At 41.6% G+C, this 27,789-nt stretch overlaps 1 protein-coding gene across 2 annotated transcripts in view; it reads left to right on the forward strand.

Moving 5' to 3' along the window:
* The window catches only part of LOC128605857 (inositol polyphosphate-5-phosphatase A), a 184,218-nt gene that overhangs the window by 47,642 nt on the left and 108,787 nt on the right, over positions 1–27,789 (forward strand). For both annotated transcript variants that reach the window (XM_053621663.1, XM_053621664.1), the window contains exons 3-4: positions 19,256–19,356; positions 21,337–21,424. In XM_053621663.1, the coding sequence (XP_053477638.1) occupies positions 19,256–19,356; positions 21,337–21,424 (189 nt within the window). The remainder of the gene's footprint in view (positions 1–19,255; positions 19,357–21,336; positions 21,425–27,789) is intronic.

Raw genomic sequence — 27,789 nt, forward strand, 5'->3', positions numbered from 1 at the left:
CTTTAAATTTGGTCAATATTTCATCGTCATATTTATAAATTTTAGTCCATTTTACTCTGACTAAAATGGCATTGTATGTCAGTCAAAGGCATTTTAGTTGACGAAAAAATGCAAAAATTAAACCAGATTGTCACAGCTCAGTCAGATCAGAACTCAAATTCCCAAGATGCAACACTCACTTCTCGTGCATGCATGCGCTCACCAATGGTTTGAACGTAGCAAGCGTGTCTGGGCTGACACCCACCGACGCCTGAAAGAGACCACAGACACATACAAGCGCAAAGCAGATCGCTGCCGCAAAGAACACCCTAATTACCAAACAGGCAATAGGGTGTGGTTGTCCACAAAGGACTTAAGACAAGCTCATAGCTGTAAAAAACTAACGCCAAGATACACTGGACCATTCAAGATCCTCAAGCGAGTCAATGAAGTCACTTACCGTCTGGAACTGCCACGACACAGCCGCATCTCCCCCTCATTCCACGTATCACGTCTCAAACCCCTCTGGAAATTGATGGACAGCCTGCTTACCGTGTCAAGAACATCCTCAAATCTAGACACAGGAGGGGCAAGCTGGAGTATTTGGTCGAGTGGGAGGGTTATGGACCTGAGGAACAATGCTGGGTTCCCAAGCAGGATATACTGGATCCACAGCTTACTAAAGACTTGCACGCAACTTATAACGATCTCCCTGGTCCACGACCCCGGGGGAGGCCAAGAAAGAACTCGGCTCCCGGAGTGAGCCCTTTGGGGGGGTTCTGTCACAGCTCAGTCAGATCAGAACTCAAATTCCCAAGATGCAACACTCACTTCTCATGCACGCATGCGCTCACCATCCCCGGAGTTCTGATCAGACACACCTGGCACCAATGACACACACACACTCTCACCGCTAGTACTTAGGGAAGTCATTCACCCAGAATCGATGCGAAGTATACGCTCAGTCAACTCGTTTCTCTGCGATACCAAACTGTTCTAGATAGTTTATCTTCTTGTGATCCTCGACCCTTGTTTCTGGTTTCGACTACGCTCTCTGCCTGACCCCGTTTGTGTTGTTCGTCCGATCGCTTGACCTTTGCCTGTCTTACGACTACGTTTCTTGTACTTCCCGATACCACGCTCTACACCTGCCGCCCGCTCCTGCTTCTGTGCCGATTCGAGGTTCATGACAGAATACTTCGCCTTCCAATGGAAGCAGCGGGAGATCCGCCATCGAGGGACATGGCCGGATGATTAGTGACCATGATCACCATCTCGCAAACCTGACTGAGCAGGTAGCTCGGCTAAACCAAGCCACGCAGCTTTCTACGGCACTGACCACACGCTTACCTCCCACTCCAGCGCCGGAGAAGTACGACGGAGATCCGGCACGTTGCCAAGGTTTTTTACTCCAGTGCTCCCTGTTTTTTTCCACATATCCAGACATGACGGGGAATCGGAAAATAATCCACTTCATGGAACTCTTAACCGGGAGAGCTCTCCTCTGGGCCACCGCGGAATGGGAACAGGAAGGGAACGTCATCAGCACGTATGATCAGCTGACATCACGTTTCCGCACTGTATTCGATCATTCTCCAGACAACCGGGAGACTGGGGAGGAATTATTATCCTTGACGCAGGGATCACGTTGTGTAGCGGATTACGCTCTTGAATTTCGTACTGTGGCCGCTAGGAGCGGATGGAATCAACCCGCTCTAAAGACTGTGTTTCGCCGGGGATTAAATGCCGATATCGTAATGGAGCTGGCGTGCTGCGATGATCAGCTGACTCTCGATTCACTCATCAACGTAGCTATACGCCTGGATCGTTTACTACGGAGCCGCCGCTCCATACGCAGCGAGGTGGAAGCACCAGCATCTGAGAGCCCTAGTGAACCCATGCAGCTGGGACAGACTCGGGTGAGCTTGCAGGAGAGAGAACGACGGCACCGTGAACATTGTTGTTTCTACTGCGGCGAGAGGGGCCACTTCGTGCAACAATTCCCTCTCGAACAGTGCTCTACCCGAGGGGAAACCAAAACTGCCAAACAACCTCAGCCAGGGGTGAGTTTAGAACCCACTGCCCAGTACTCAGTTCAGTCTGCGTTCGTATTACCAGTGATATTAGAATACTCAAGCGTTTCCTGTGTTCTGGAGGCGCTGATCGATTCTGGAGCGGCGGGGAACTTCATTGACCAAGAGACCGTACTCCAATATAACATCCCCGTTCGTCCGCTCAGCACCCCCCGCCGTGTCCAAGCCATAGATGGAGCCCCCATTGGAGATGGTTTAATCACCCAATGCACCGAACCCATTAACCTCCGAACCAGCGCCCTTCATCAGGAGAAAATTACGTACCATGTCATTGTGACGGCACGGCATCCAGTGGTTCTCGGTCTTCCTTGGCTCGAACATCACAACCCACAAATTTCATGGAATCAAAGGGAGATCACTAGCTGGTCAGCTCACTGCATCAATCACTGTCTCCAAGTCCCTGTGATCTCCTTAGCATCCACATCCGTTGAGAGCCCTGACAAGGCGGACAACGTTCTGATCCCCAGTGTTTACCACGACCTCATTGAAGTATTCAGTAAGAAGAAGGCTAGTGGACTACCTCCTCATCGAGATTACGACTGCGCAATCGATTTGCTTCCAGGCACTACACCACCACGAGGGAGAGTCTATCTGTTAACGGTAACTGAACAAAAGGCCATGGAGGAGTATATTCAGGAAGCGTTGCACCAAGGTTATATACGACCATCTACTTCTCCAGCATCCGCGGGGTTTTTCTTCGTAGAGAAAAAGGGAGGAGGTTTACGACCATGTATCGACTACCGAGGACTAAACCGGTGTTGCGTCAAGTACCGTTACCCACTACCTCTAGTACCAGCCGCTCTGGAACAATTGCGCAGCGCCACCATCTTCACGAAGCTGGACTTACGCAGTGCATACAACTTGGTGCGGATTCGAGAAGGAGATGAATGGAAGACTGGGTTCAGCACAACTTCAGGTCACTATGAGTATCAGGTCATGCCGTATGGGCTTTCTAACGCTCCCTCGGTCTTCCAATGTCTAATCAACGACGTGTTACTTGACATGCCGGGACGCCATGTGATCGCCTACATAGACGACATTCTAATATATTCTGACTCCTGGGAGGAACATGTTCACCACGTCCGCCAAGTTCTACAACGACTGCTCCGTCATCAGTTATATGTCAAAGCTGAGAAATGTGAATTTCATAAAACCACCATTGCGTTTCTGGGATATGTCATCAGCCCCGAGGGGATCTCCATGGACCAAGAAAAAGTCCAGGCAGTAGTAAACTGGCCCCCACCCACGACGATTAAGGAACTACAGAGGTTTCTGGGGTTCGCGAACGTCTACCGAAGGTTTATTCGAAATTTCAGTGCCATCGCCAACCCCTGCTAAAGGGGAAACCCAAACGTCTATCATGCAATCCAACCGCCCAAACCGCCTTTGACAAGCTCAAGAAAGCCTTCATTACTGCACCCATCATCAAACATCCGGACCCATCCAGACCATTTATAGTGGAGGTGGACGCGTCAGAAACCGGGGTAGGAGCCATTTTATCCCAGCGATTCGGAGAGAAGCCAAAGCTCCATCCGGTGGCATTCTTCTCACGAAAGCTTTCCCCCGCTGAGAGAAACTACGAAGTGGGAAATCGTGAACTCTTGGCAATTAAGTTAGCGCTGGAGGAGTGGAGACACTGGTTAGAGGGGGCTACACATCCCTTTGTCATCTTCACAGACCATAAGAACCTGGAGTACCTTCGCACTGCAAAGCGACTCACACCCCGCCAGGCCCGATGGGCCCTGTTCTTCACCAGGTTTCACTTCACGTTATCCTACAGACCCGGGTCCAAGAACATAAAAGCTGACGCCCTGTCTCGTCTTGACCACACAGAACGTGTCAACGAGCATGAAGAGTATATCATCCATCCATCATGTATTATCAATGCGCTAGAGTGGGATCTGGACCAGGAGCTAGAGCAGATTCCCCAGTCACAAGTACCCGTAAAGTGTCCCCCGAACAAACTATTTGTACCTGAATAGTACCGCCAAGAACTCATCATCCGGGCACACACGGTACTCGGTACAGGGCATCCAGGGGCACAGTGCACATACCATCTCCTAAAGGAGAAGTACTGGTGGTCCAATATGGAGAGAGATATACACAAGGTGGTGACATCCTGTTCATCTTGCGCACAGAATAAGGTACCTCGGACCCTCCCAGCTGGGAGGCTCAAGCCTTTACCCATACTCGAACGCCCATGGTCACACATATCCGTAGACTTCGTAACGGACTTGCCAAAATCCCAAGGAAATACCACAGTTCTAGTCACAGTGGACCGGTTTTCCAAGTCCGTACGTTTTATTCCATTGCCTGCTCTCCCCACCGCCTTCGTGACAGCCGAACTTCTATTCCAGCATGTGTTCAGATATTTCGGCATTCTGGAGGAGATTGTCAGTGACAGGGGCCCGCAGTTTACCTCCAGAGTGTGGTCCAGCTTCATGACCAAGATGGGAGTAACAGTGAATCTCACCTCCGGATTTCACCCACAAGCCAATGGACAAGTTGAACGAATCAATCAGGAACTAGGGCGATTCCTCCGTACTTTCTGTGCCAATAACCCAGAGGATTGGAGCAAGTTTTTGCCATGGGCCGAGTACGCTCAGAACTCACTACGTCATTCGGCTACCAATCTCACACCTTTCCAGTGCACACTAGGTTACCAACCTCCACTGTTCCCGTGGAACGCAACTCCCACTGCAGCTCCTGCCGTTGACCAATGGTTTGAACGTAGCAAGCATGTCTGGGCTGACACCCACCGACGCCTGAAAGAGACCACAGACACATACAAGCGCAAAGCAGATCGCTGCCGCAAAGAACACCCTAATTACCAAACAGGCAATAGGGTGTGGTTGTCCACAAAGGACTTAAGACAAGCTCATAGCTGTAAAAAACTAACGCCAAGATACACTGGACCATTCAAGATCCTCAAGCGAGTCAATGAAGTCACTTACCGTCTGGAACTGCCACGACACAGCCGCATCTCCCCCTCATTCCACGTATCACGTCTCAAACCCCTCTGGAAATTGATGGACAGCCTGCTTACCGTGTCAAGAACATCCTCAAATCTAGACACAGGAGGGGCAAGCTGGAGTATTTGGTCGAGTGGGAGGGTTATGGACCTGAGGAACAATGCTGGGTTCCCAAGCAGGATATACTGGATCCACAGCTTACTAAAGACTTGCACGCAACTTATAACGATCTCCCTGGTCCACGACCCCGGGGGAGGCCAAGAAAGAACTCGGCTCCCGGAGTGAGCCCTTTGGGGGGGTTCTGTCACAGCTCAGTCAGATCAGAACTCAAATTCCCAAGATGCAACACTCACTTCTCATGCACGCATGCGCTCACCATCCCCGGAGTTCTGATCAGACACACCTGGCACCAATCACACACACACACTCTCACCGCTAGTACTTAGGGAAGTCATTCACCCAGAATCGATGCGAAGTATACGCTCAGTCAACTCGTTTCTCTGCGATACCAAACTGTTCTAGATAGTTTATCTTCTTGTGATCCTCGACCCTTGTTTCTGGTTTCGACTACGCTCTCTGCCTGACCCCGTTTGTGTTGTTCGTCCGATCGCTTGACCTTTGCCTATCTTACGACTACGTTTCTTGTACTTCCCGATACCACGCTGTACACCTGCCGCTCGCTCCTGCTTCCGTGCCGATTTGAGGTTCGTGACACAGATATTCACACATTTTATATATTAACTTAAACATGTATCAACAAAGCCATGTAAAAACTGCCCTTGTGAAAACCTGATCTCCTGAAATAACAACATTACAACGAGGGCACACTTGTAATACAATCTTGTGAATTTTTTATGCTGTAGTTCTTCATTGTCAGTGTTTAAGTGCGTTGTTACAGAAAGAGCGTATTCACATGTGACTTACTATTAGATTTTTAGTTAGTGTAAATGTAATCTCAGTCTGAGATGCTCTGCCTACGGCCCATGGAGTGTCTGATATCGGTTTCTGATGGGGAAATAAATATTTGAATATTGTGATTCAGTTAGCTTTTGGGAGGAAGATGCTGTCATTGGACTGAAAACTAGTCCACAGCATTTTGTCTTTAAAGGTTTATTAAGTGTTCTGTTTAAAGCAACAAAAAAAAAAAACAGGGAAATGTCTGATTGGTTAGTTACAGTGTTGGTCATGTAGCCTTTTTTACTAGATATCAGCCTAAATACACCCGTGTCTCCAAGAACTGTAGCCTGTAGGGAAAGAGCTGTATTGAAATGTCCACCTCTTTAACTGTCGATGTCATCGGCTTCTTTTGAAAACAATAAACAACACAGAGAGCTGAATGTAAAGTGTTATGAGGTGTTTTGCATATTACGTGACATACAGCAAACAGATTCCAGTCCCTAGTGAGAGATTCACTTGACTACGAGCGTAAATCCATATACACCCCCAATTCTGAAAAAGTTGCTACAGAATGGAAAATGCTAATAAAAACAAAGAGGAGTGATTTTTTGAAAAGTACTTTGACTTGTATTTAAACAAAAAACATAGAAAGACAAAGTATTTGATGTTTTACTTGGTCAACTGTGTAGTTTTTTGAAGGTAAACGTTTTTTGAAATTGATGCATGCAACACGTTCCAAAAAAGGTGAGACAGGGGCAATTTAGGCCTAATAGCGATGTGACGTTGAAATAAGAAGGTGATGTGAAACAGGTGAGGCAATCGTTAAATGATAGTATATAAAGTGTCTTCAAAAAAGGCCTACTCCTTCAAGAGCAAGGATGCCTCAAGGCTCACCAATCTGCCAACAGATGTGTCACTGAATAATCTAAAACTTTGAGAACAACATTCCCCAAAGACAAATCAGTAGGATTTTGGGCATTTCACCTTCTGCAGTGCACAATATAATTAAAAGATTCAAGGAATCCGGTGAAATCTCGGTGTGTAAAGGGCATGGGTTACTTGCACGTCTGTGAGTGCACCATTAATGCAGAAAGATATGTACACATTTTGGAGCAACATCTGCTGCCATCCAGAGCAGGACAACACCAAACCACATTCTGCCCGGATTACTAGTGCATGCTTGCATAAGCAGAGAGTGCAGGTGCTAGCATGGCCTGCCTGCAGTCCTGATCTGTCTCTGATTGAGAATGTGTGGCGCATTATGAAGTGCAAAATAAGGCAACGAAGGCCCCGTACCGTTGTGCAGATGAAGAAATGCATAATGGATGAACTGGGGAAAAGACTGCTTGCTAAACTTAACCAAGTGTTATTAAAAGAAACGGTGATGTTACACAGTGGTAAACAGTCGACTGTCCCAACTTTTTTGGAGTGTGTTGCAGTCATCAACACATTTGGAGTGTGTTGCAGATTTGAAATGAGTGTATATTTTCTAAAACGAATTACATTCGCAAAGTAAAACATCAAATAATGTATTAATGTGTTTTTTGTGTAGTACAGGGTGAACTGAATTTTTAAATGAATCGTCTTGTTTGGGTGTTTATTTTTTTATTTATTTATTTATTTATTTTTTGGCGCGCATTTTCCATACTGTCCCAACTTTTTCAGAATTGGGGTTGTAGTTAAAGTCTACAAGTTACAAAATACAAGATGCTTGAAAATGGGGACTTAAGGAGAAATTTGATTTCCCGAGATATGAGAGAGAGAGAGAGAGAGAGAGAGAGAGACTTCCCTGGAATTATGGCAGCTCCTGTTGAATTAAGTGTAGAAGCAGTCTGCATCAAGCCTTATCTCTTATCTCTCTGCGTACGTGTGCATGTTTGTGTTGATTGAATCAGATTTTCAGAAGTCTTTTGTCTCAAGGGACACTAAATGACAGCTTTTCCAAAGCTCACACGCATGGAGATATGTAAACAAAGAAATAACGGGGGAGGCAGACTGAGAAGGGTGCAATTATGGAAGTGATATTCATCTCAACAAATGTGGTGGTGCGGTCATTCTAGTTTAGATAATATGGAAACCCTTTTTGTTTACTTTGGTTCAAGTGGCTCAGTGTGCTCACATACGTCCATCATCTGTCTGTCTGTCTGTCTCTCTCTCTCTCTCTCTCTCTCTCTCTCTCTCTCTCTCTCTCTCTCTCTCTCTCTGTGTGTGAGTGTGTGCGTGCGCATGTACACTCAGGCTGCAGGGTTCTGTATGTGATTTCCTGTGTGCAATAAATTTGCCCTGAGACAAAACAAACACAAAACTGCTCCTGGACCCCCTATGTCCTCCTGATAGAGACGTGCCTCCCCTTTTCTATCTCTTCACTGTTTTGCTGACAATTGGCTTAACAGCTCATCCTTACCAGTCTAATAGCATTCGCTAGCATTTTTACGAGTATAATAGCTAACGTGAGCATCTTTACCAGTTTAAAATCTAACAATAGCATATTTTCTAAACTAATAGCTAACATTAGCATCTGTACTAGTTTAATAGCTAACGTTAGCATCTTTACCAGTCTAAAAGCTAACATTAGCATCTTTACTAATCTAATAGCTAACATTAGCATCTTTACTAATCTAATAGCTAACAGTAGCATCTTTACCAGTCTAATAGCTAACAATAGCATCTTTACCAGTCTAATAGCTAACAGAATCTTTACCAGTCTAATAGCTAACATTAGAATCTTTACCAGTCTAATAGCTAACATTAGAATCTTTACCAGTCTAATAGCTAACATTAGAATCTTTACCAGTCTAATAGCTAAAACTAGCATCTTTACCAGTCTAATAGCTAAGAAGATCAATATTTTTGAGTGCTTACATGTTTTTATTCTGTGGTCCAGTCTAAGTTTACAGCATGAGGATTATCACCTATAGTATATGTAGTTATACATTTCATTCGGTTTTCAAAGTAGGATAATATTCACTCCTTTACCCAGTAAACTAGTGTAAATGTATTTAGTTTAAAGTCAAACAAACTCATTGCTGCTATTTATTAACTTCAGCAAGAACGGCCGCACTTCTTATTACGTCGTGGTACTCCAAGTGTCACAGCAAGCATGTTATGAGTGTCTTTTATTAATCAGTGCTTCATATGAGTGTGCACTAGACCATAATTTCGTGCGTGCGTGTGCGACATGTGGCCTATGGAAATCTAGTGGAGTGCGCTGAGGTCTTAATGATTTTTTTCCACCAATAGCGCAAATTGTAGGCTACGTTCCGTAATGTGCACTGTGTAATACAAATTCTATTCAGTTCACTTAATTCAGTTCATAATAAAAAAAACATGTGATGTGATGGAAGTGAGTGAAACGGTGAGTGTTTTGGCATGGCAGTGTTCAGTGATTCTTGTCTTGATTGTGTGTGTGTGTCTGTGTGTGTGTGTGTGTGTGTGTGTGTGTGTGTGTGCGCTGTTCAGAGAGATCGGGGAAGGCCTGCTCTTACCAGGCCTCACAAACATGACGTCATGGAAATCTCACAATCTGTCTTTCTTTCTGTCTTGTTCTCTGTGTGTGTGTGTGTGTTGATGAGAACACCACGGGTGACTGGTGAATCTCTAAACTATGATCTTGCTGCACTTGTATTGTATGTTTGGGCATGTATAAAACACACTTTCTCTCGCTAGCTCAGCTCATCTATGAAGGCCGTGCACAGTACCTTAGGTGCAGGAAGAACTGTAATAAGAGATGAGGATAGATTGTCATTGATCAGTATCTCGTGTAAAAATCTTTATGGTCCACGTACGCAGTTTATAAGAGATGAAGATCTGCTTTTGTGCCTCTGGTTACATTACATAAAGCAGCACAGGGCGCTTCTAAAGATCGTCTTTGTGATAAAGAATCTTGGTTTTTTCCATTCACGCATAAGGCTGAAGTTTGATATGTGGTTGATTATAAGGTCAGAGAAAGATGCTGTGTGAGTATGCTACCAAATAGAGCTTTTCCACTGGAGGAAGCATCTCGGTTCAGCAAATTACTCATGATGCTGCACGTTGTCGCTATTTCCATTGCCAAGAAATCTGTGTTAGTACCCATGCTGAATTACCTTTTTGCCCAGGTACCATGCAAGATGCACTGCGACATATTGTACAGGTGAGATAACACCAGTCTAGACCACAGGCAGTTGCTTTAACTGTACATGGGAATCCGGACATTCCCTAAAATTTCATTGCAGCAAAGAAGTGTCTCAACACAGCAAAATCCCCAGAGTTCAATGAACTCTTTGAGTCTTCATTTTTGTCCAATTGGACATGGATAAAAAAAAATCATTATTAAAAATGATATATTTTAGCAAATCATATTAAATATCTCATCTCTCTTGGTTTTGCATCTCAACATTTATTGTCGGGCTGGTCGATATGACAAAAATATCCTATGATGATACTTGAGGATATTTCTATGATACACAGTAAGTATCACGATGTATCATTTAGCTAACAAACTGTCCACAAAACTGAGTTTAACCTGAGTTTGACGATACTTTTCTTTAATGCCTACAAAGACAAATAAAGTTAAGTTTAAAAAAAAAAAATACAACAAATCAACAACATCCCTTCAGTACTATTTAATTTGTAATTATTAAAAGCATAAAAAATACATCACCATACCAACGATATCTCAGAAAAGTGTATCGCATAATCATTTATCATGATATCGATATTATATCGATATATCACCCAGCCCTAATTTTTTGGACAGCGCACTCTTTTTTTTTTTTTTTTTTTTTTTTTTTTTTTTTTTTTTTTTGGGTCCCACACAGGCGCTTCTCCATTTGATGACTGGGAGATTTCTCAAAGGGTTGGAACCTTGTAACCAACTGCCAGTCACTGAAACAACAAATATAGATTGTTATTTTATCTTTGTAATTGATAGATTTTGTAAATAAATTGTAAGTATAAAGTTATGTTTGATTATTTGCATTGGTTTTGGTTTTTATTTATTTATTTATTTATAGGTCTAAGTAGGTCTACAGTCTAAGTATACACCATGGAGATTGTTGACTTTTTTGACATCAAATAGTTTTTTCAATCATTTATTCAACAGAAATATCAATAGATGTGATATTCTTCTCTGGAAAAAGTAAGTACACCCTTGACCTCAGAAGCTAGTATAGCCCCTTTTAGCAAAAATAACTTCTTGTAGGTATTTTGCAGAATTGTTCACCAGGCTTGCTGGAATTTTTGACCACTCTTCCATGCAATATTCTTTCAGTTGCAAGATGTTTGTGGGGTTTCTTTGAGACCATTTAACTAACTTCGAGCTGTTGAAAAAGTGTTGATTTGATTAAACAGGGTTTGCAGTAATCAGGCCTGGTTGTGTCTAGTCCAGCTGAACCCCATTATGAATGCAGTTTCATAGATTTGGGCAATTAGCAACTATGGGGGCAAATATATTTTCACACAGTTTCACACACAGGCTGCGTCCGAAACCGCGTACTTACCTACAATATATTAGGTTAAATACGTGCATCTCAGCTACTATATAGTAGGTAAGTGCGCAGTTTCGGACGCAGCCCGCGGCTTCAAGCAGTCATCTGTTTGCACGCACAGTATGACTAACAATTAACTGCACTTGAAGCTTTCGTAAAATTAAAAATAAAACCACCCAAAACTGTATACGGTACCATAACAAAGACGGACTCTGTATTGATACGTGAAATTCTGGAGGGAACGTCGGACGGCATGGCGTGGGGATGTAATGACGTGTGACGTTAATCGATCTATGTTCTATAACATGTAAAACGGGAACATGAGAGGAGTATTTTAAAAGCGACTCATGTAAACACCTTAATCACATTATTGTCTTATTCAGAATAAGGTCTATAATTAGATTACTGCTGTCCATGTAAACGTAGTCACTATTCACTGCAATGTTAAATGTTATTGCCAGTGATTTATATACATTTGAATGGCTGCAGTTTTTAATGGAGTGACCCAAATATCAATGTAATGGCAATATTTTGCATGCTGATGCAGCAGGTAGTGTTATCAATTCACAGCTTCAGAGTAGCCGGTTTTATGGTTGGTCTGTCTGTGTGTGTGTGTGTGTGTGTGTGTGTGTGTGTGTGTGTATATAGTATCTCAGAAAAGTGAGTACACCCCTCACATTTTTGTAAATATTTGATTACATCTTTTCATGTGACAACACTGAAGAAATGGCACTTTGCTACAATGTAAAGTAGTGAGTGTACAGCTTGTGTAACAGTGTAAATTTGCTGTCCCCTCAAAATAACTCAACACACAGCCATTAATGTCTAAACCACTGGCAACAAAAGTGAGTACACCCCTAAGTGAAAATGTCCAAATTGGGCCCAAAGTGTCAATATTTTGTGTGGCCACCATTATTTTCCAGCACTGCCTTAACCATCTTGGGCATGGAGTTCACCAGAGCTTCACAGGTTGACACTGGAGTCCTCTTCCACTCCTCCATGACGACATCAGAGATGTCGAATCCACCTTCCGTTTGAGGATGCCCCACAGATGCTCAATAGGGTTTAAGTCTGGAGACACGCTTGGCCAGTCCATCACCTTCACCCTCAGCTTCTTTAGCAAGGCAGTGGTTGTCTTGGAGGTGTGTTTGGGGTCGTTATCATGCTGGAATAAGGGAGGGGATCATGCTCTGCTTCAGTATGTCACTGTACATGTTGGCATTCATGGTTCCCTCAATGAACTGTAGCTCCACAGTGCCGGCAGCACTCATGCAGCCCCAGACCATGACACTCCCACCACCATGATTGACTGTAGGCAAGACACACTTGTCTTAGTACTCCTCACCTGGTTGCCGCCACACACGCTTGACACCATCTGAACCAAATAAGTTTATCTTGGTCTCATCAGACCACAGGACATGGTTCCAGTAATCCATGTCCTTAGTCTGCTTGTCTTCAGCAAACTGTTTGCGGGCTATCTTGTGCATCATCTTTAGAAGAGGCTTCCTTCTGGGATGACACCCATGCAGACCAATTTGATGCAGTGTGCGGCGTTTGGTCTGAGCACTGACAGGCTGACCTCCCACCCCTTCAACCTCTGCAGCAATACTGGCAGCACTCATACGTCCATTTCCCAAACACAACCTCTGGAGATGACGCTGAGCACGTGTACTCAACTTCTTTGGTTGACCATGGCGAGGCCTGTTCTGAGTGGAACCTGTCCTGTTAAACCGCTGTATGGTCTTGGCCACCGGGTAGGGAAAATGGCTAATTGGGCCCAATTTGGACATTTTCACTTAAGGGTGTACTCACTTTTGTTGCCAGTGGTTTAGACATTAATGGTTGTGTGTTGAGTTATTTTGAGGGGACAGCAAATTTACACTGTTACACAAGCTGTACACTCACTACTTTACATTGTAGCAAAGTGCCATTTCTTCAGTGTTGTCACATGAAAAGATGTAATCAAATATTTACAAAAATGTGAGGGGTGCACTCACTTTTGTGAGATACTGTGTGTGTGTGTGTGTGTGTGTGTGTGTGTGTGTATATATTATATATATGTATTTTCGATTGTTTGCCCATCTAACAGATAATGCACCTAGTCCGCTGTATAAACAGTATTTAGTAGAAGTTGCATCCATCCAAGTACATGGGAATATGAGTATAAACATTTACAGTCAAAGGAAGAAAACACTCCTCTTTGGCAAACAGTCATATTGTCCTGCATCCGTGATCTACCTGAAGACACACTTGCACTAGTATTTTCCAAGAACACACACAAAACATGACTCACAGCATTTATGATGCATCGCTCATTTTATATTTCACTAAACAGAGAATAATTGTGTATTTACAGTCATTTGCATGAACATTCAAAGATAATCACAGACCGTGTGTGTGCGTCCCTTATGTTCACTTATCAGCTTGTTTGTATGCGTTTCTTTTATTTTTACAGGACAGGATAACCTCTTTAGTTTGTAATAAAAAAATAAAATAAAAAGACATCACGATATCCATGATGGTGTATAGTGACCGAATGTATCATGATAACGATATTATATTGTCATATCATACAGTCCTACTCTCTAGGGCAGAGCAGTGTGGGTTTTTATTTATTTATTTAAGTTTCCTGGACTGTCACACACAGGTGAGTGTCAGTGAAGCTTCAGGACGTGCCACCCTGCCACTAACATACCTGTGGGACATAAAAATGTCTACTCTTAATTTCTGGGGTGAACCCTGTGACATTTTATGTTGTTAGTTTGTAATCCTAGTCGTTTTATGGGGCCAGTTGTGATCTCTAATGAGGACACGTGTCTCTAGACGGTCGTGAGAAAGTTTGGCTTGATGTGTGGGTGGGATCGCAGTTGCCAGCAAACTCTGTTTTAAATTTCTAAGTCAATCAGTCTGAAGACAACCTGCTCGCGATTATTGCACTCGTCCAGATGAAAAGTTAAAAGTGAAAAGTGCACAGACTATTGGAGTTTGGTGCGGGTTTTTGAGGAGAAGCTTATTGTCATAGTGTAGTTTGGCCTAAATTCACTCCAGATGTGTTTTCTTGTTCAAGGAAACTTTATCCCTAGTGATGTTTGCCCTCTTCTCTTCCTGTCTCCCTTCTTTAAAAAAAACAAAAAAACTTTCTTCCATAGGTCTCTACTCTGTCTTTGTCCTTCTCTCTTCTCCATGTCTCTTTCTCACCTGCCTGCCTCATTCTTCTTCCTGTCTCTCTTCTTTTTTCTTCTCCTTCTCACTTCCTGTCTGTCTCTACTCCCCGCCTAACTCTTCTTTCTCTCTCCTGCTTGTCTCTCTCCTCCATGTCTCTTTTCTCTCTCTTGTTTCCTGTCTGACTCGTCTCCTTGTTTCTCTACTTCTCAAATCTCTACTCCCTGTTCTCCTTATCTTCTCCATCTCTCCTGCCCATCTCTCTCGTGCTCATCTCTCTCCTTCCCATCTCTCTCCTGTCACTCTCTCCTCCATATCTTGCTCTCCTCCAACTATGTCCTGCCTGTCTCTCTCCTTCATGTCTCTCTCTTCTCCTTGTTTCTCTACTCCCTGTCCTCCCTGTCCTCCTTATCTTCTCCACCTCTCTCCTGTTTCTCTTTCCTCATTGTCTCTCTGCTCCCTGTCTTTCTACTCCCTCCCTGTCTCACTCTGTCCCTCAATCTTTTTTGTCACTGTCCTACCTGTCACAATGTCATGTCTATTTATTCTTTATCTCTTTGCCTCTCTCTCTCTCCCTTTCTCTCTCCCTCTCTCTCTCCCCCAGTTTGTCTCTCTAAGCCTTGTCTTTCCCTACTTACTGTGGGTTTTTTTTTTCTCCATCCCTGTCCTTTGCTTTATTTTTGTCCAGTTTTTTGGTTTTGATTGTGTACATGATGGAAGGAAAAGTAAGATTTCCCCATAATGGCATGCCCTATTTTCATCTCCTCTTTCTGCCAATGTCCGCTGTCATAGGCCAAGAATACTCTGCTTGTTTTAGATGAAATGACCTTGCATTAGTGGGAAAAAAAAATATCATTTTCATTTTTAACATTTATAGGGGCACACGGTGGCTTAGTGGTTAGCACGTTTCCCTCGTACCTCCTGCCTCTGCCTTGAGCGCGTAGAGTTTGTATGTGCTTTGGAAGTTTCCTCTGGGTACTCCGGTTTCCTCCCCCACTCCAAAGACATGCGTTGTAGGCTGATTGCCATTTCCAAATTGTCCGTAGTGTGTGAATGTGTGTGATTGAGTCCTGCGATGGGTTGGCACCCCGCCCAGGGTGTCCCCCGCCTTGTGCCACAAGTTTCCTGGGATAGGATCCAGGCTCCCACTGACCCTGTGTAGGATAAGCAGTATGGAAAATAGATGGATGGATTTTCACATTTACAGCATTTAGCAGACCCATTTATCCGGGGTGACTTGCAGAAGTGGATGTGATCAGAGTACCTGCAGGAGTTAATAAACAGTCTCACGCACAGCTCTCTTTGGCACCACGCAGTGTAGGGGGAACAGATAGTGTTGACCTTACTAGTGTTAGCTGAAAGCTGTGTAGATGTAATGCAGTCTGGGTCTAGTGCAGGTCATTGCACTAAGTGGCACACTGCAGCCTGATGGAAAATCCATAGTGTTATTGCTCTACATTAGCTTTATTTGATTTGCCTCTTAGTGGGAATGATGCAGGCCAAGGTGCGAGTCGACCTAAAAGCCTGCGTGTGTCCCGGCCTTCACGCTCTCCTGAGAATCACAAATCCTGAGTGACGCTCATACACAGCCCCATACACAGCTCGCCCAGCATCCAGCAGCCTGACCCCGAGAGTGTGTGTGAGCACTGTAATTCACTCCACTATGGATTTTCTGTTACAGTCACGAGGAGCTGCTGGAGCCACATTTAACAGCAGTGTAACACGCAGTCATGTGGGAGCAGACGTCAGGACGTGTTCTCTCATTCACTGATGTGTGTAGCTGTGTTGTGCTGTCTCTCCTCTTCCTGTCTCACTTCTTTTTTTAAAAATCTTTCTTGCATGGTTCTTTACTCTCTTTCTCCTTCTCTGTTCTCCATGTCTCTCTCCTGCCTGTCTCATTCCTCTCACTGTGTCTCTTCTTTTTTCTTCTCCTTCTCTCTTTCTTGTACTCTTTTTTTTTTCCATTTCTACTTTTCTCTTCCAGTCTCCTATACTCCCCATCTCTTTTCTCCCTGTCACTTTCCTTCCTGTCTGACTCTTCTCCCTATCTCTACGCCCTGTCCTCCTTATTTTCTCCATCTCTCTCCTCCCTGTCTCTCACTTCCATATCTTGCTCTTCTCCAACTATTTACTGCCTGTCTCTCTCCTTCCTGTCTCTCTCTTCCATATCTTGCTCTTCTCCAACTATCTACTACCTGTCTCTCTCTTTCCTGTCTCTCCATCCCACTCTGTCCATCCCACTCTGTCCCTCCATCTTTTTTGTCTCTATCCTGCCTGTCTCTCTGCTCTGTATACATTAGGGGAAATAAGTATTGGACGTGTCAACATTTTTTTGAGTAAATAAATTTCCAGTGAGGTTATTGATATGAAATGTTCACCAGACATCAGTGTTAACTCAAGAAATCTGGAAATATAAAGAATTCACAACATTAAAGTCCATAAATAAATGGACTTTAATGTTGTGAATTCTTTATATTTGCGGATTTCTTGAGTTAATACTGATGTCTGATGAAAATGTCATGTGAATAACCTCATTGTTAATATATTTACTGAAAAAAATGTTGACACGCCCAATACTCATTTCCCCCACTGTATCTATCTTTTCAGTATCTCTCTCTCTCTCTCTCTCTCTGTCTTTCTGTCTGTATATGTTTTTGTTTCTCAGAAATTTTCTGAAATGTTATATGTACCGTCTGTGTGTGTGTTTTATACATTCTCTCTGCTTAAGTAGAGCTCTGTCATATGTTTTAATATCCATATGCTATACTCTGTCTTTCTTTGCACTCATTCGTGTGTGTGTGTGTGTGTGTGTGTGTGTAAGAGTGATGATGGATGGCGTGTGATGGATAATGTACAGAGAGAGCTAAGTGCCTGGGGCCTCAGGAGTACAAATACACACACACACACACACACACACACACACACACACACACACACATATATAGTGGCATACACATATTAGCCGTGATAATATTTTCCACACATGTGCATGCTGTAGCTGATCTGCTGATGCATTGTTTCCCTTTTAGAGAATGAATTCCACACACAGTGGTCTAAACAATCCCAAACCCCAGAGAGTCAAACACGTAGACCCTGTGCATGTCTCATTCATATACGCTTACACAGAGCTGATCTGTAAACAAAGTGTTCTCCTTTATTTTTGTTAGACGTGCTGACTGTCTTATTTGTGGCTTTAATATTCCCCTGAAGAGTGGAACAGTATGAAATATCTATTCCATCATATCCCTAGTAGAGCTGGGTAATATGATAATATAATAGCGAGATTTAAATAAATTTTATATATATATATATACACACACACACACACAGTGTGTTTTTGCACTGAACATTTTGTATGTTCTTTGTAACAATACAGTGCTGTATTTCTTTTACAAAATACTTTTTTGCAGCACTGTAGTTGTTCTATCCAAATCATGTTGTTTTTTTTAATGGCTGTGTAAAAGAAAATCATCTTTGAGAAGAAAAAAAAAATACAATGATTCTCATATTGGGATGTATATATCGAATATATTGGTAAAATATTGAGATATCAAATTGTTGGGTATATGGCCCAGCCCTAGTGACACAGTGGCTCTCTTAGCTTATCGGTCATCTTGCTATCTAAGGCCAGGTTCACGCTGTACAATTTTGGCCATGTTTTGGTCGTCTGAGACAAATTTTCGGAATCCTAAAAGATTCCTATAATCCTAGGCCAAAATCTGTAGTCTTTGATCGCTAGTTTGACGTGTTCCCCGACAGCCGATTAACGGCCGTTGCGATCAAATTTTTCCTCCGATTAAATTCTGCCCATTTCGGAAGATTTGAGGCATGGTCCTGTAGTGCGTCTTCTCCTACACCGTACGAGTCTTCTCGCATGTGTCCGTTTTTCACGTCTTGACTGTTGTACAGTCCGACATTAATGACAACAGAGCTCCTACAGTGTGACATGGCTTACAGCAGGGATCATGTTCATACAGGCTGACAAGCAACAGTCACAAAGGACTATTAAAAATCTCACAATGTGCACCCGGCTTAACACTACTGAGCTTATTGTGGAACCACATGACCCCACCGAAAGCCATACCAGTTGTTTTTGTGTTAGGTGACAGAAAACTGGAGCGATGTGTGTACAGCAACACTCAAGTTCTTTATCTATAAAGCAAAATGTAAAGTAGGCCGAGACCACTTTGTTTTCATAATGTTTTCATAAATCAAGTGAACCACAAAATGAACCACAGATGAGCTTATAGGTCTTTATTGGGGTCTGAGATCATTTGATATGTTTGCACATGTATGCACAAAAATGCTGAGTCATCGATCTGAGACCGTTTGGAACACTGAAACAATCCAAGTGTACAAACACCCCATGACTGATTTAGCATGGCAGGTTCTGTTTTTTTTAAAATTATTATTATTTTTAATTTTTACACAATTTGCAGCTTTAAATTGTATTAAAGTCATGATGATGTTACCAATATGTTACTTTGAATCATATAGATTTTTTTTTTTTAAGCGTACACACACCTGGGACCAATATGAACGACACAGCAAATACGACTATGATCAAACAAAGTCACTTTTAATGCGCAATGCTGATACTCGCTATAAAAATCAGATGGAAATCAGATGTGTTAACACAGCCGTAATCGGTCTAACTTGCCACCAACGTGTGCTCTTTTTACAGACGGTGCACACACACAAACCACACTTTGTGGCGTTACACTGTCAAGAAGTGGGCGGGAAGAATTACGAGGAGTCCATGGCACATGTGGACAACTTCGTCAAGTAAGTGTGTTACTGTCTCCTTCTGTAGGAATATTTGCTCTGAAAAGCTCTACTTAGGACATTTGTAGTGTGATTGACAGCTTACCTCAATTCATTAAACACACGCAATAAGTAGCTTTGTGTTTATTAATATTGTTTTCGCCCAGCATACAGGACAAGCTAGGTAACACCGAAGCAGAAATGTTTAACATGAACATGAGGTTAAGAATGAGAGCTTACACCTAATAGTGAGAAATATTAGATGCTAGTCAAAGCATTCGTGTGAAGGGTTATACACATTTTCACACATCACTAATAACAACAACTCACGGCAGTGAAATGTATGCTTAATGTATGCTTAATGTATGCTTAATGTATGCTTAATGTATGCTTAATATGTATGCTTAATATATACATGAATATTGACGGGCTGTTATTTTTTATATCGAGTAAACCACTGAAAGTGAACGTTATTGCGTTTTTACACTTTGACATTTATAATTATATTTCTTTATTGTGTCATTTATCTCTATTTAGTTATATTTACATGTCTTCTGCTACTCAGGATCCATGTACATATCACACAGGCTTATTAACTAATTTGATTAATAGATTTTTTTTAAACACCTCCAAGACTTTTAGGCCAATTTACAAACGGCTGTCCCATCAACTCAACTCATTATATAGCAATCAACTCATTATATAGTGTAGGCTGTAGAACCTAGTATGTGCCCACGTTGCAAAAAAAATGGCATCTTGGAAAGTGAAAATATCATGAATATAGTCAAATATGTCTAGTGTTTCCTGTTATAAGATTACCATAAACCAAATATTAGATTATTAAACCCATTTCTAGACATTTTCATTAATTTCAAGCTTAGTAGTAATAGTCTTGTTCTATTGGCAGATCATTTTGCTTATTTGAAGCATTTATTTCTAGAAAGAAGCAAAATGATCTGCTAATAGACTAAAAGACTATTTCAAGCTTGAAATGAATGAAAATGTCACGGAATAGGATTAATAATCTTATTTGATTTACGGTAATCTTATAATAGGAAACACTAGATACGTTTGACTATATTCAGGCTATTTTCACTTTGGAAGTTGTCTGTTTTTGCAGTAAAACTATTTGAGATTCAGCCGTAGAAACAAGTGCTTATCGGAAGTACAATTTTATTTATTTAATGTTTAATTGGGAATTTTCTACATAATTGAAAACAAAATGTTCAGGTTAACCGAGAGCTCGTTTTCTACATCCCATGATGCAGGAGATGTGTGTTCAACCTGAAAGTACAGCACATGCATTGCAGAGTCTGCCTGCATTTGCTTTCAACTTTGAATTGTATTTGGACCGTAAAATTCACCCGGACAGCTTTAGTGCCATTAAATCATTTACATATCGTCATTTGGCAGAGTTTGCTTCCATTTAAATGTTTAGCAAATTTCCAAACGTCAACAAAAGACAGTGTGAATCACAGTTTCCGTCAAGTATCATGGATATGGGAGTTTAATAAAGTGAAGTGACAAGATAACATAATTCAAGGAGGTTTTTTTGGTCCTACCTTGTTGCGCCTTCTCTTAAATGATGCCGAGACGTTTGCACCCTAGTCAAGTGGTCAACACTTATTAACTAATATTTGAAATTCCGGCATCTTCACTTAATTTTACTGTGTGCAAATTTCAAATTTGTGTGCAGTGCCGCATTCATTGTCGCTTTAGAGCAGAAACTGCACATAACAAAGTGAATGTATTCCAGAAAAGTCTACCTCTTTCCTCCTCTGATTAAATGATGTCCTGGATTGTCCTATTGCTTTGATAGAGATTTATCGGAGGTATTCCCCATCCAAGAGTTCACTGGTGCCCTCTCTTGGTCATATAAACTCAGGGAAAGTCATGAAGGAGTGAAAAACACCCAAACATTATACAGTAGCACTGTGTGCATCACTTGTTTGTAGTGTTATTTACATTAATGAGGAACTGATTTTTCTTTTCTCCTGTCAGAGAGTTACTGTCCAGCGACGCCATGAAGGAGTACAACAGAGCCCGTGTCTACCTCGACGAGAACTACAAGTCCCCGGAGCATTTCACAGTAAGATTTCTTTTTTAAAGAGTTTTCTATATATTTGATTTCTACGCTACCCACCATGCATTGCACAAATGCGGTCACTGTGGATTCCCAAGGTTCCTGCAACATTAGTTTCATTTTGTCTGTTGATTACAATAACCAAAATAATCAGTTCTTTCACAAATATTACTGCCAAAAACACTTGAAATGTACTTCCATGTTTCCCATAGATAGCTGAATTAATAAAAAAATATATATATATACCATAGTACCCCTTTAAAGACATAAAACCCAGCTAGAGTTGTACTTCTCAGTTTGTTTTGCTTTATCCAGGTGCTTGTCTGATTTGGTAGAACATAATTTTGAAGAATTATTTTTGTCTATGTAGGTGAAAATGTGTTTTTTTATTTTTATTTTTTATAAATGTATCCCCCAATATGCGACTACTGTGTGAGTCTTGTCCCAAAGGTCAGTTTTGAGGTTCTCTGTGTAAGTGCTCACACTGATTTCATTTGTTTATTCTTTGAAATGAAACCAACAGCAACAGTATTGTACATATTTGTGTTAATTTCAGTTGTCTGTCCACTCTCCTAATTTGGCTTAGCTCGCAAAGAATAACTGCAGTTGCACAGTATGTCCACAAGATGGCGGCATACTACTGCTTCTAAAATTACTGCTGTTTCATTTGCTTATTGTAACCAGAGATACACTAAGTGCATCAAGGCATGCATGGCCATGATAAAAAGCATTTTTAGTGAAATTGAATATATATTATATAGCTTAAGCTCATATAATTACTATCAGATTCTCAGGTGAGATCCTCATTACCGATTTTTCCTGTCAAGTTATTAGGGCTGTACAATATATGGATTATTAATGAACCCAACATTGACTTTCACAATACTGGTGTCATCAGAAGCAGCAATATGCAAGTCATTCTTGTAATAAAATAAAGGTGGGCAATTTTAACTGTTTCGGGCTGAATCCATGGTTCACCGGTACGATGCATTCACAATACGTCTTGGTGAGGTCACAATATAGCAGTTCAACAATGAGAAAGTTTCCAGTGTATCACACAGTCAATAAATCCCTCAATAGTCTAGTCATACAAAGCGTGTGCCATTTAGCCGCAACAACGTGCCGTTTGTTTTCTCCAGTTTCGATTTTTCACTCCTTGGTAATTGTTTGTTGTCTGGTCAAGCTGTCAATTTCCAGATAATGAGATCGGAGGAACTGTAGGAGCGGGAGATGTGTTGCCTAAGGCCGTGTGTTCTCCTCTTTCTCACTCTTCACTGCTACAGATAAAGCCCACAAACCCCGAAACCCAGGAGAAGATATCAAATAAAATGATTGTATATGTTTTTCAGGTAATCTACCTGATTAACCGCTCTTTATATCTAATATTGGAATATCTAAGGAATAAAACATGACCGAGTGGTGGCGGTTATCTTCCTACGACAGCACATCCCGAGTCCTGAAGGCGCAAACTGACAGCTTTAAAAAGTACTGACACTGGAGACATTAATGTTAAATAAATGTCTCAAAACTGAATCATATCGATGATTATCTTTTTTGTGTTCAATAACAAAGCATTTTTTTTTAAAAATCCTTTTTATAATTAGGCTTTGATTATTTGTAGTGTATAAATGATCAAATATTAGAAAGAGCGTGTTAACATAAACTTGTGCTATGGGATCAATTTACGTTCCTGCAGTCATGTAATTTTAATACATATTAAAATAAGCTGTTATATGATCATTAAACTACTAAAAATGGCCTAGGAACATCTGTAGACTTTTATTCTCATAAAAAATGGCAGGAGTTCTGAATATGTACAAATATGCAATTTGGAAACAAACCATTGCTTTCTGCCATCATTTTATATCCATATACATTTCAGCTCGATGCAAGCGTATTTATTTACCAGGAGACAAACCTGTCTAAGTATATTTGTAAATGTTAATGGATGTATGCAGCAAGCACCGATATTCATTCATTCATTCATTCATATTTACTCACTGATCATGTGTGTATGAATGTCATTTAATATGACGTCCAAAGCTCACAGCCTAAAAATAATGAAATCGAAAATTGTAACAGAAATCATACGTCGTCATTTACACATTTTCACGTCATAATTCTAGAAAAAAAACCACCTATATTTTTTGCTCTGAAATACAGCTGAAACAAGTTGATTAATTAGAAAAATGCTGTGGCATGCACTACATCACTTCACTTCATAATGAAGCAAGATGCGATGCTATTTGAATCAATTAGCACACAAGTAGTTCAACTGCTTTTTCGATTCAGTAGCATTGATGAGCAATACCTAATTGAATTTTCTTAACACAAAAAATAAATATTTAAATAGACTGTACGTCGTGAGCCAAGTCATCAAGTCGTAGTTCTTTCAGTTCACATGGAAGGTACTAGGAACCGATCGCAGGTATGAATCAAACCCAAAGACTCTGAATCGATTGCTCACACCAAAAAATGATTCACCTCATGCAAACATGACAAGGATCATGAATTTGACCTCTGAGTGTGTAATCTGGCAAGACAGTCAGCATATATCTGCCTTTATTTTGAATTGAACTAGGCAGAATTGAAACAGGGCTTGAAATGCAGGTAAGAGTGTCTCCTAAAGGAGCATTAGTCACACTGTTGTATTCCATACACGGGTGTATGGAACCACTAAAGATTCAGTGGGGTCCAAATGCTTGAGAGCATTAGTGAAAATGTCTCTATTTTGCATTATTTTCTAATTGAATACAAAAATGTTCATGACATATTATATTATTGACAACAGTTCGAGCGAAAAAGTCGAATCTTTGAAGTATTTTCATGAATTTCAGAGTTTCTTCGTATTTGGACTCGACAAGTTTGTGCAAAACCTTACGATCCATCTTTAGTTCAAATCCATCAGAGTATCATCTGAACACCTGCTTCAGTAGAAGAGATCAGCGATGAGGAAAACCGGACCTTTCGTGCGAAGCAATTAAACATGGTCAATATCACAAATTTGCTTATATTTAAATAGGGACCTAGAATTAGTGCAGGATCTTGGGTATTAAATATTCAAGATACTGAATGTTTGTTTAGTTTCTTAGTTGTAAATATTTCAAAATTCTAAAACTTTCTGTTTATTTCCAATTTTAAAAAATCATAGATTTTCAATGTGGTCTCAGACTTTCAAACCCCACTTTACATGGAGCTCCAGGAACGTTAGCTGATAAACAAGGGGAAAAAAGTGGTCTACATAAGCATGTGATAATTTGCCATGATGGCTTGTCAGAAATATATATCTCAGTAATAATGATAATGAGTCTTTATTAATCACATATACATTACAGCACAGTGAAATGCTTTTCTTCGCATACCCCAGCATGTCAGGAAGCTGGGGTCAGAGCACAGGGTCAGCCATGATACAGCGCCCCTGGAACAGAGACGGTTAAGGGCCTTGCTCAAGGGCCCAACAGTGGCAGCCTGGCAGTGCTGGGGCTTAAACCTTCGACCTTCCGATCAGTGACCCAGTAACCCAGAGCCTTAACCGCAAAGCCACCACTGCCCCATAATGCTGTTAATCAATTATCAAAAATAATCGCTAATCTGAAAGACTGCTGGGCTTCTGGTTAGATCATACTTTAATATTTTGTTTCTAGCTATTCTAATAATAGAATCCATTTTAAGTCATATCTCTTGTTCTGGTCTGTGTTTTCGTATCAGTGAGAGGAGAGCGAGCGGTGAGTGACAGGGGCCGCTGTTTTACAGCCTAGTTAAGGTATACAGCAGGTAAAATGTCAATTAGGAGAAGGCGAGCAGATCACATTGCTTGCCGTCAACCCTGTTCCACTCTATTAATATTTATCATCCACCTCTGCCCCTGGGCCCCAGGGCTCCATGGGTAATGATGTGCACTAATGTCTGCCTCTTATTATCACCGTATGTGTCTGTTGTTTCTCTCTCTATAGCTGCATGACCTATTACATGTGTTTAAACCAACCTACATGCCTTGCAATAAAGCAAGCCGTAGCTCTTGAACACCGTTGTCTCTAGCAGACGTTTTAATTGGAAACCTGTCCGTCTTCATTCCCACTCAGCAGATAAGAGGCGGCTGAATTGGAGCAAGAATGAGACATTATCGTGTGACAGGAATTGTGGGTCTTGAACAGTGAAACAGATCAGCTCTGTGTGACGGCGTAATCTGTCCTAGTGTCTTGTCTGATTTGCCCCAGAATTTGACATTTCCTCTGGGAACGGGTTTAGACAGACCTGTAGATTAGACTGATTCACAGTAAATATTGCTAACATTTACTTAGCATTTTGTATATTCGAATATTCTCGTCTAGTGGACAGATACTAAGACTTGATGATTTCATAGCTGCAGTCCTTTACAGTGCAAATCAGTCAAGCCTTTCAATGAAAGTTGACATAAACACGTGTCTTTGGTGGTGTACACTATCAGAGTGTGTGCTCTGTTCAGAGTAAACCCAGGCATGTTATCTCCCTCGGGTAAGCCGTGTTTGGGCTGCTGAAACATTTGTGTTACAGCAGCAGATGTTATCGAGAAGGGAGCGAAATACACTCTGTCAGGCCATGAAACTTTATCTCCGTAATGGCTGGAGGCCAGCAGTGTGTCAGTGTGTCCTGAGCAGCTCGCTGAAGACTACTAACATGCTGTCTTATCCTCGCACAAAGCTGAGAGAGGCTAGTGGTATGACCGCTGTTGCCAGGAAGACCTGGAGCAGTCTGCTAATCCTCCAATCTCTTCTCTTTCTTACCTCAACTCCCATTTAGCCAGTTCACGAGGTTACAATATAGGTTTTGTTCTCATATATAAAGTGATATAGTTTAATAGAACTTTCTTGGGATCATTGTATAAAGTAAAATATTTGTAGGATTTTAAGCATCGCTGGGCCGTGGCTAAAACCTTTGACGTTTGTGATGTACTCACAAACATTTAGTTGAGTTAATTTCATGTTTTAATGTGTGTTCAAATTCAAATGATGTTTAAACTCGATAATCACACTATTCTTCCAGTGATTTCAGAGCACTTTAATCAAAGCTGCTTATAATATAATCTATTTTTCTCAAGCTATGTCCAACTCTGTCAGACTCTGCTCATAAGTTAATGGACCTGTTGGCATTATACAACTGTACAAACTCTTCCTCTGAGATTAGTTTATCTTCTAATGCATCTTCATTAGCTTATTTTCCTCTTGCTTTTTTTTAATGATGTTTTCTTAGCCAAAGTCTCTATAAGATTCCTCCGTAGCATGGAACACTGATATAGTTCCAGTTGTTTAAATCCCTATTGGGCGGCTGTGGCTCAGGTGGTAGAGTGGGTTGTCCACTTATCGTAGGGTTGGCGGTTCGATTCGAAGTGTCTTGGGACACTGAACCCCAAGTTGCTCCCGATGGCAAACTAGCGCCTTGCATGGTAGCTCTGCAGCCATTAGGGTGTGTTTGTGAGGGAGAATGGGCGACTGAGAAGCAGTGTAATGCACTTTGTAGAACCACTAAGGTTAAAAAAACGCACTATATTAGTGCAGATCATTTACCTATTGCCTATAAATTGCATATAAATGCTTTAAAGGTGCAGTTTGTAATAATCTATAATAAGCTACTCCCTACCAAAAAACATGCTGGAAGGTGGAGAGGCTGTTCTAAATTGCCCCTAAATATGAACGAGTGTGTGAATGTGTGTGTGCGTGGTGCCCTGCGATGGACTGACGTCCTATCCAGAGTGTATTCCCGCCTCATACATAGTGTTCTTGGGATCCATTATGATCCTGACAAAGATGAGCCATATACTAAAGATGATGATGAGGATGAAAAGGAAGAATTCAAAAGATCTCTCATCGAATCACAATATTGATATGCACTGGATATGGCTAATTGCTTAATATCAGGCTTAAATTTTTCTGGCCCTGAAAATCACACCGCTCCGATTCAGAATAGAGCTGCTTCGATTCTTACTTTTACTTCACAAGATGATTCGTGTAGTTCCATCAGAGGAGGTGGAGCTGGGATGGCGTGTCGGTGTTTTCATTTGAATTGTAATATTCCGCGCCTGCATGAGCTTGCTCTTTATCGTTTGATTATCTGTGCCGGATTTGTGCAGAAGAAATGGGTTGAGGTTGTCGTGGTAAGGATGTGTGTAGGGTAATGCCACTAGCCGCGTGCGCGCACACACAATTTCCTCCTCTTGTCAAAACAGTGGCGCATACATAACCAGGTTAAAATATGTCAAACTAATTCCATAGGCTCTCGTATGGTGCAAAGTACAGAGCACAGTGAGGCTATTTGAATGGAAGAGATGTCAGTGGAGCAATATTGTAGCACCATAACTCTCCGAGGCCATCAGTCAAGCTTTCAGGAGTGCAAAT

Source organism: Ictalurus furcatus, chromosome 3, assembly GCF_023375685.1.
Source record: "Ictalurus furcatus strain D&B chromosome 3, Billie_1.0, whole genome shotgun sequence".
Lineage (NCBI taxonomy): Eukaryota > Metazoa > Chordata > Actinopteri > Siluriformes > Ictaluridae > Ictalurus > Ictalurus furcatus.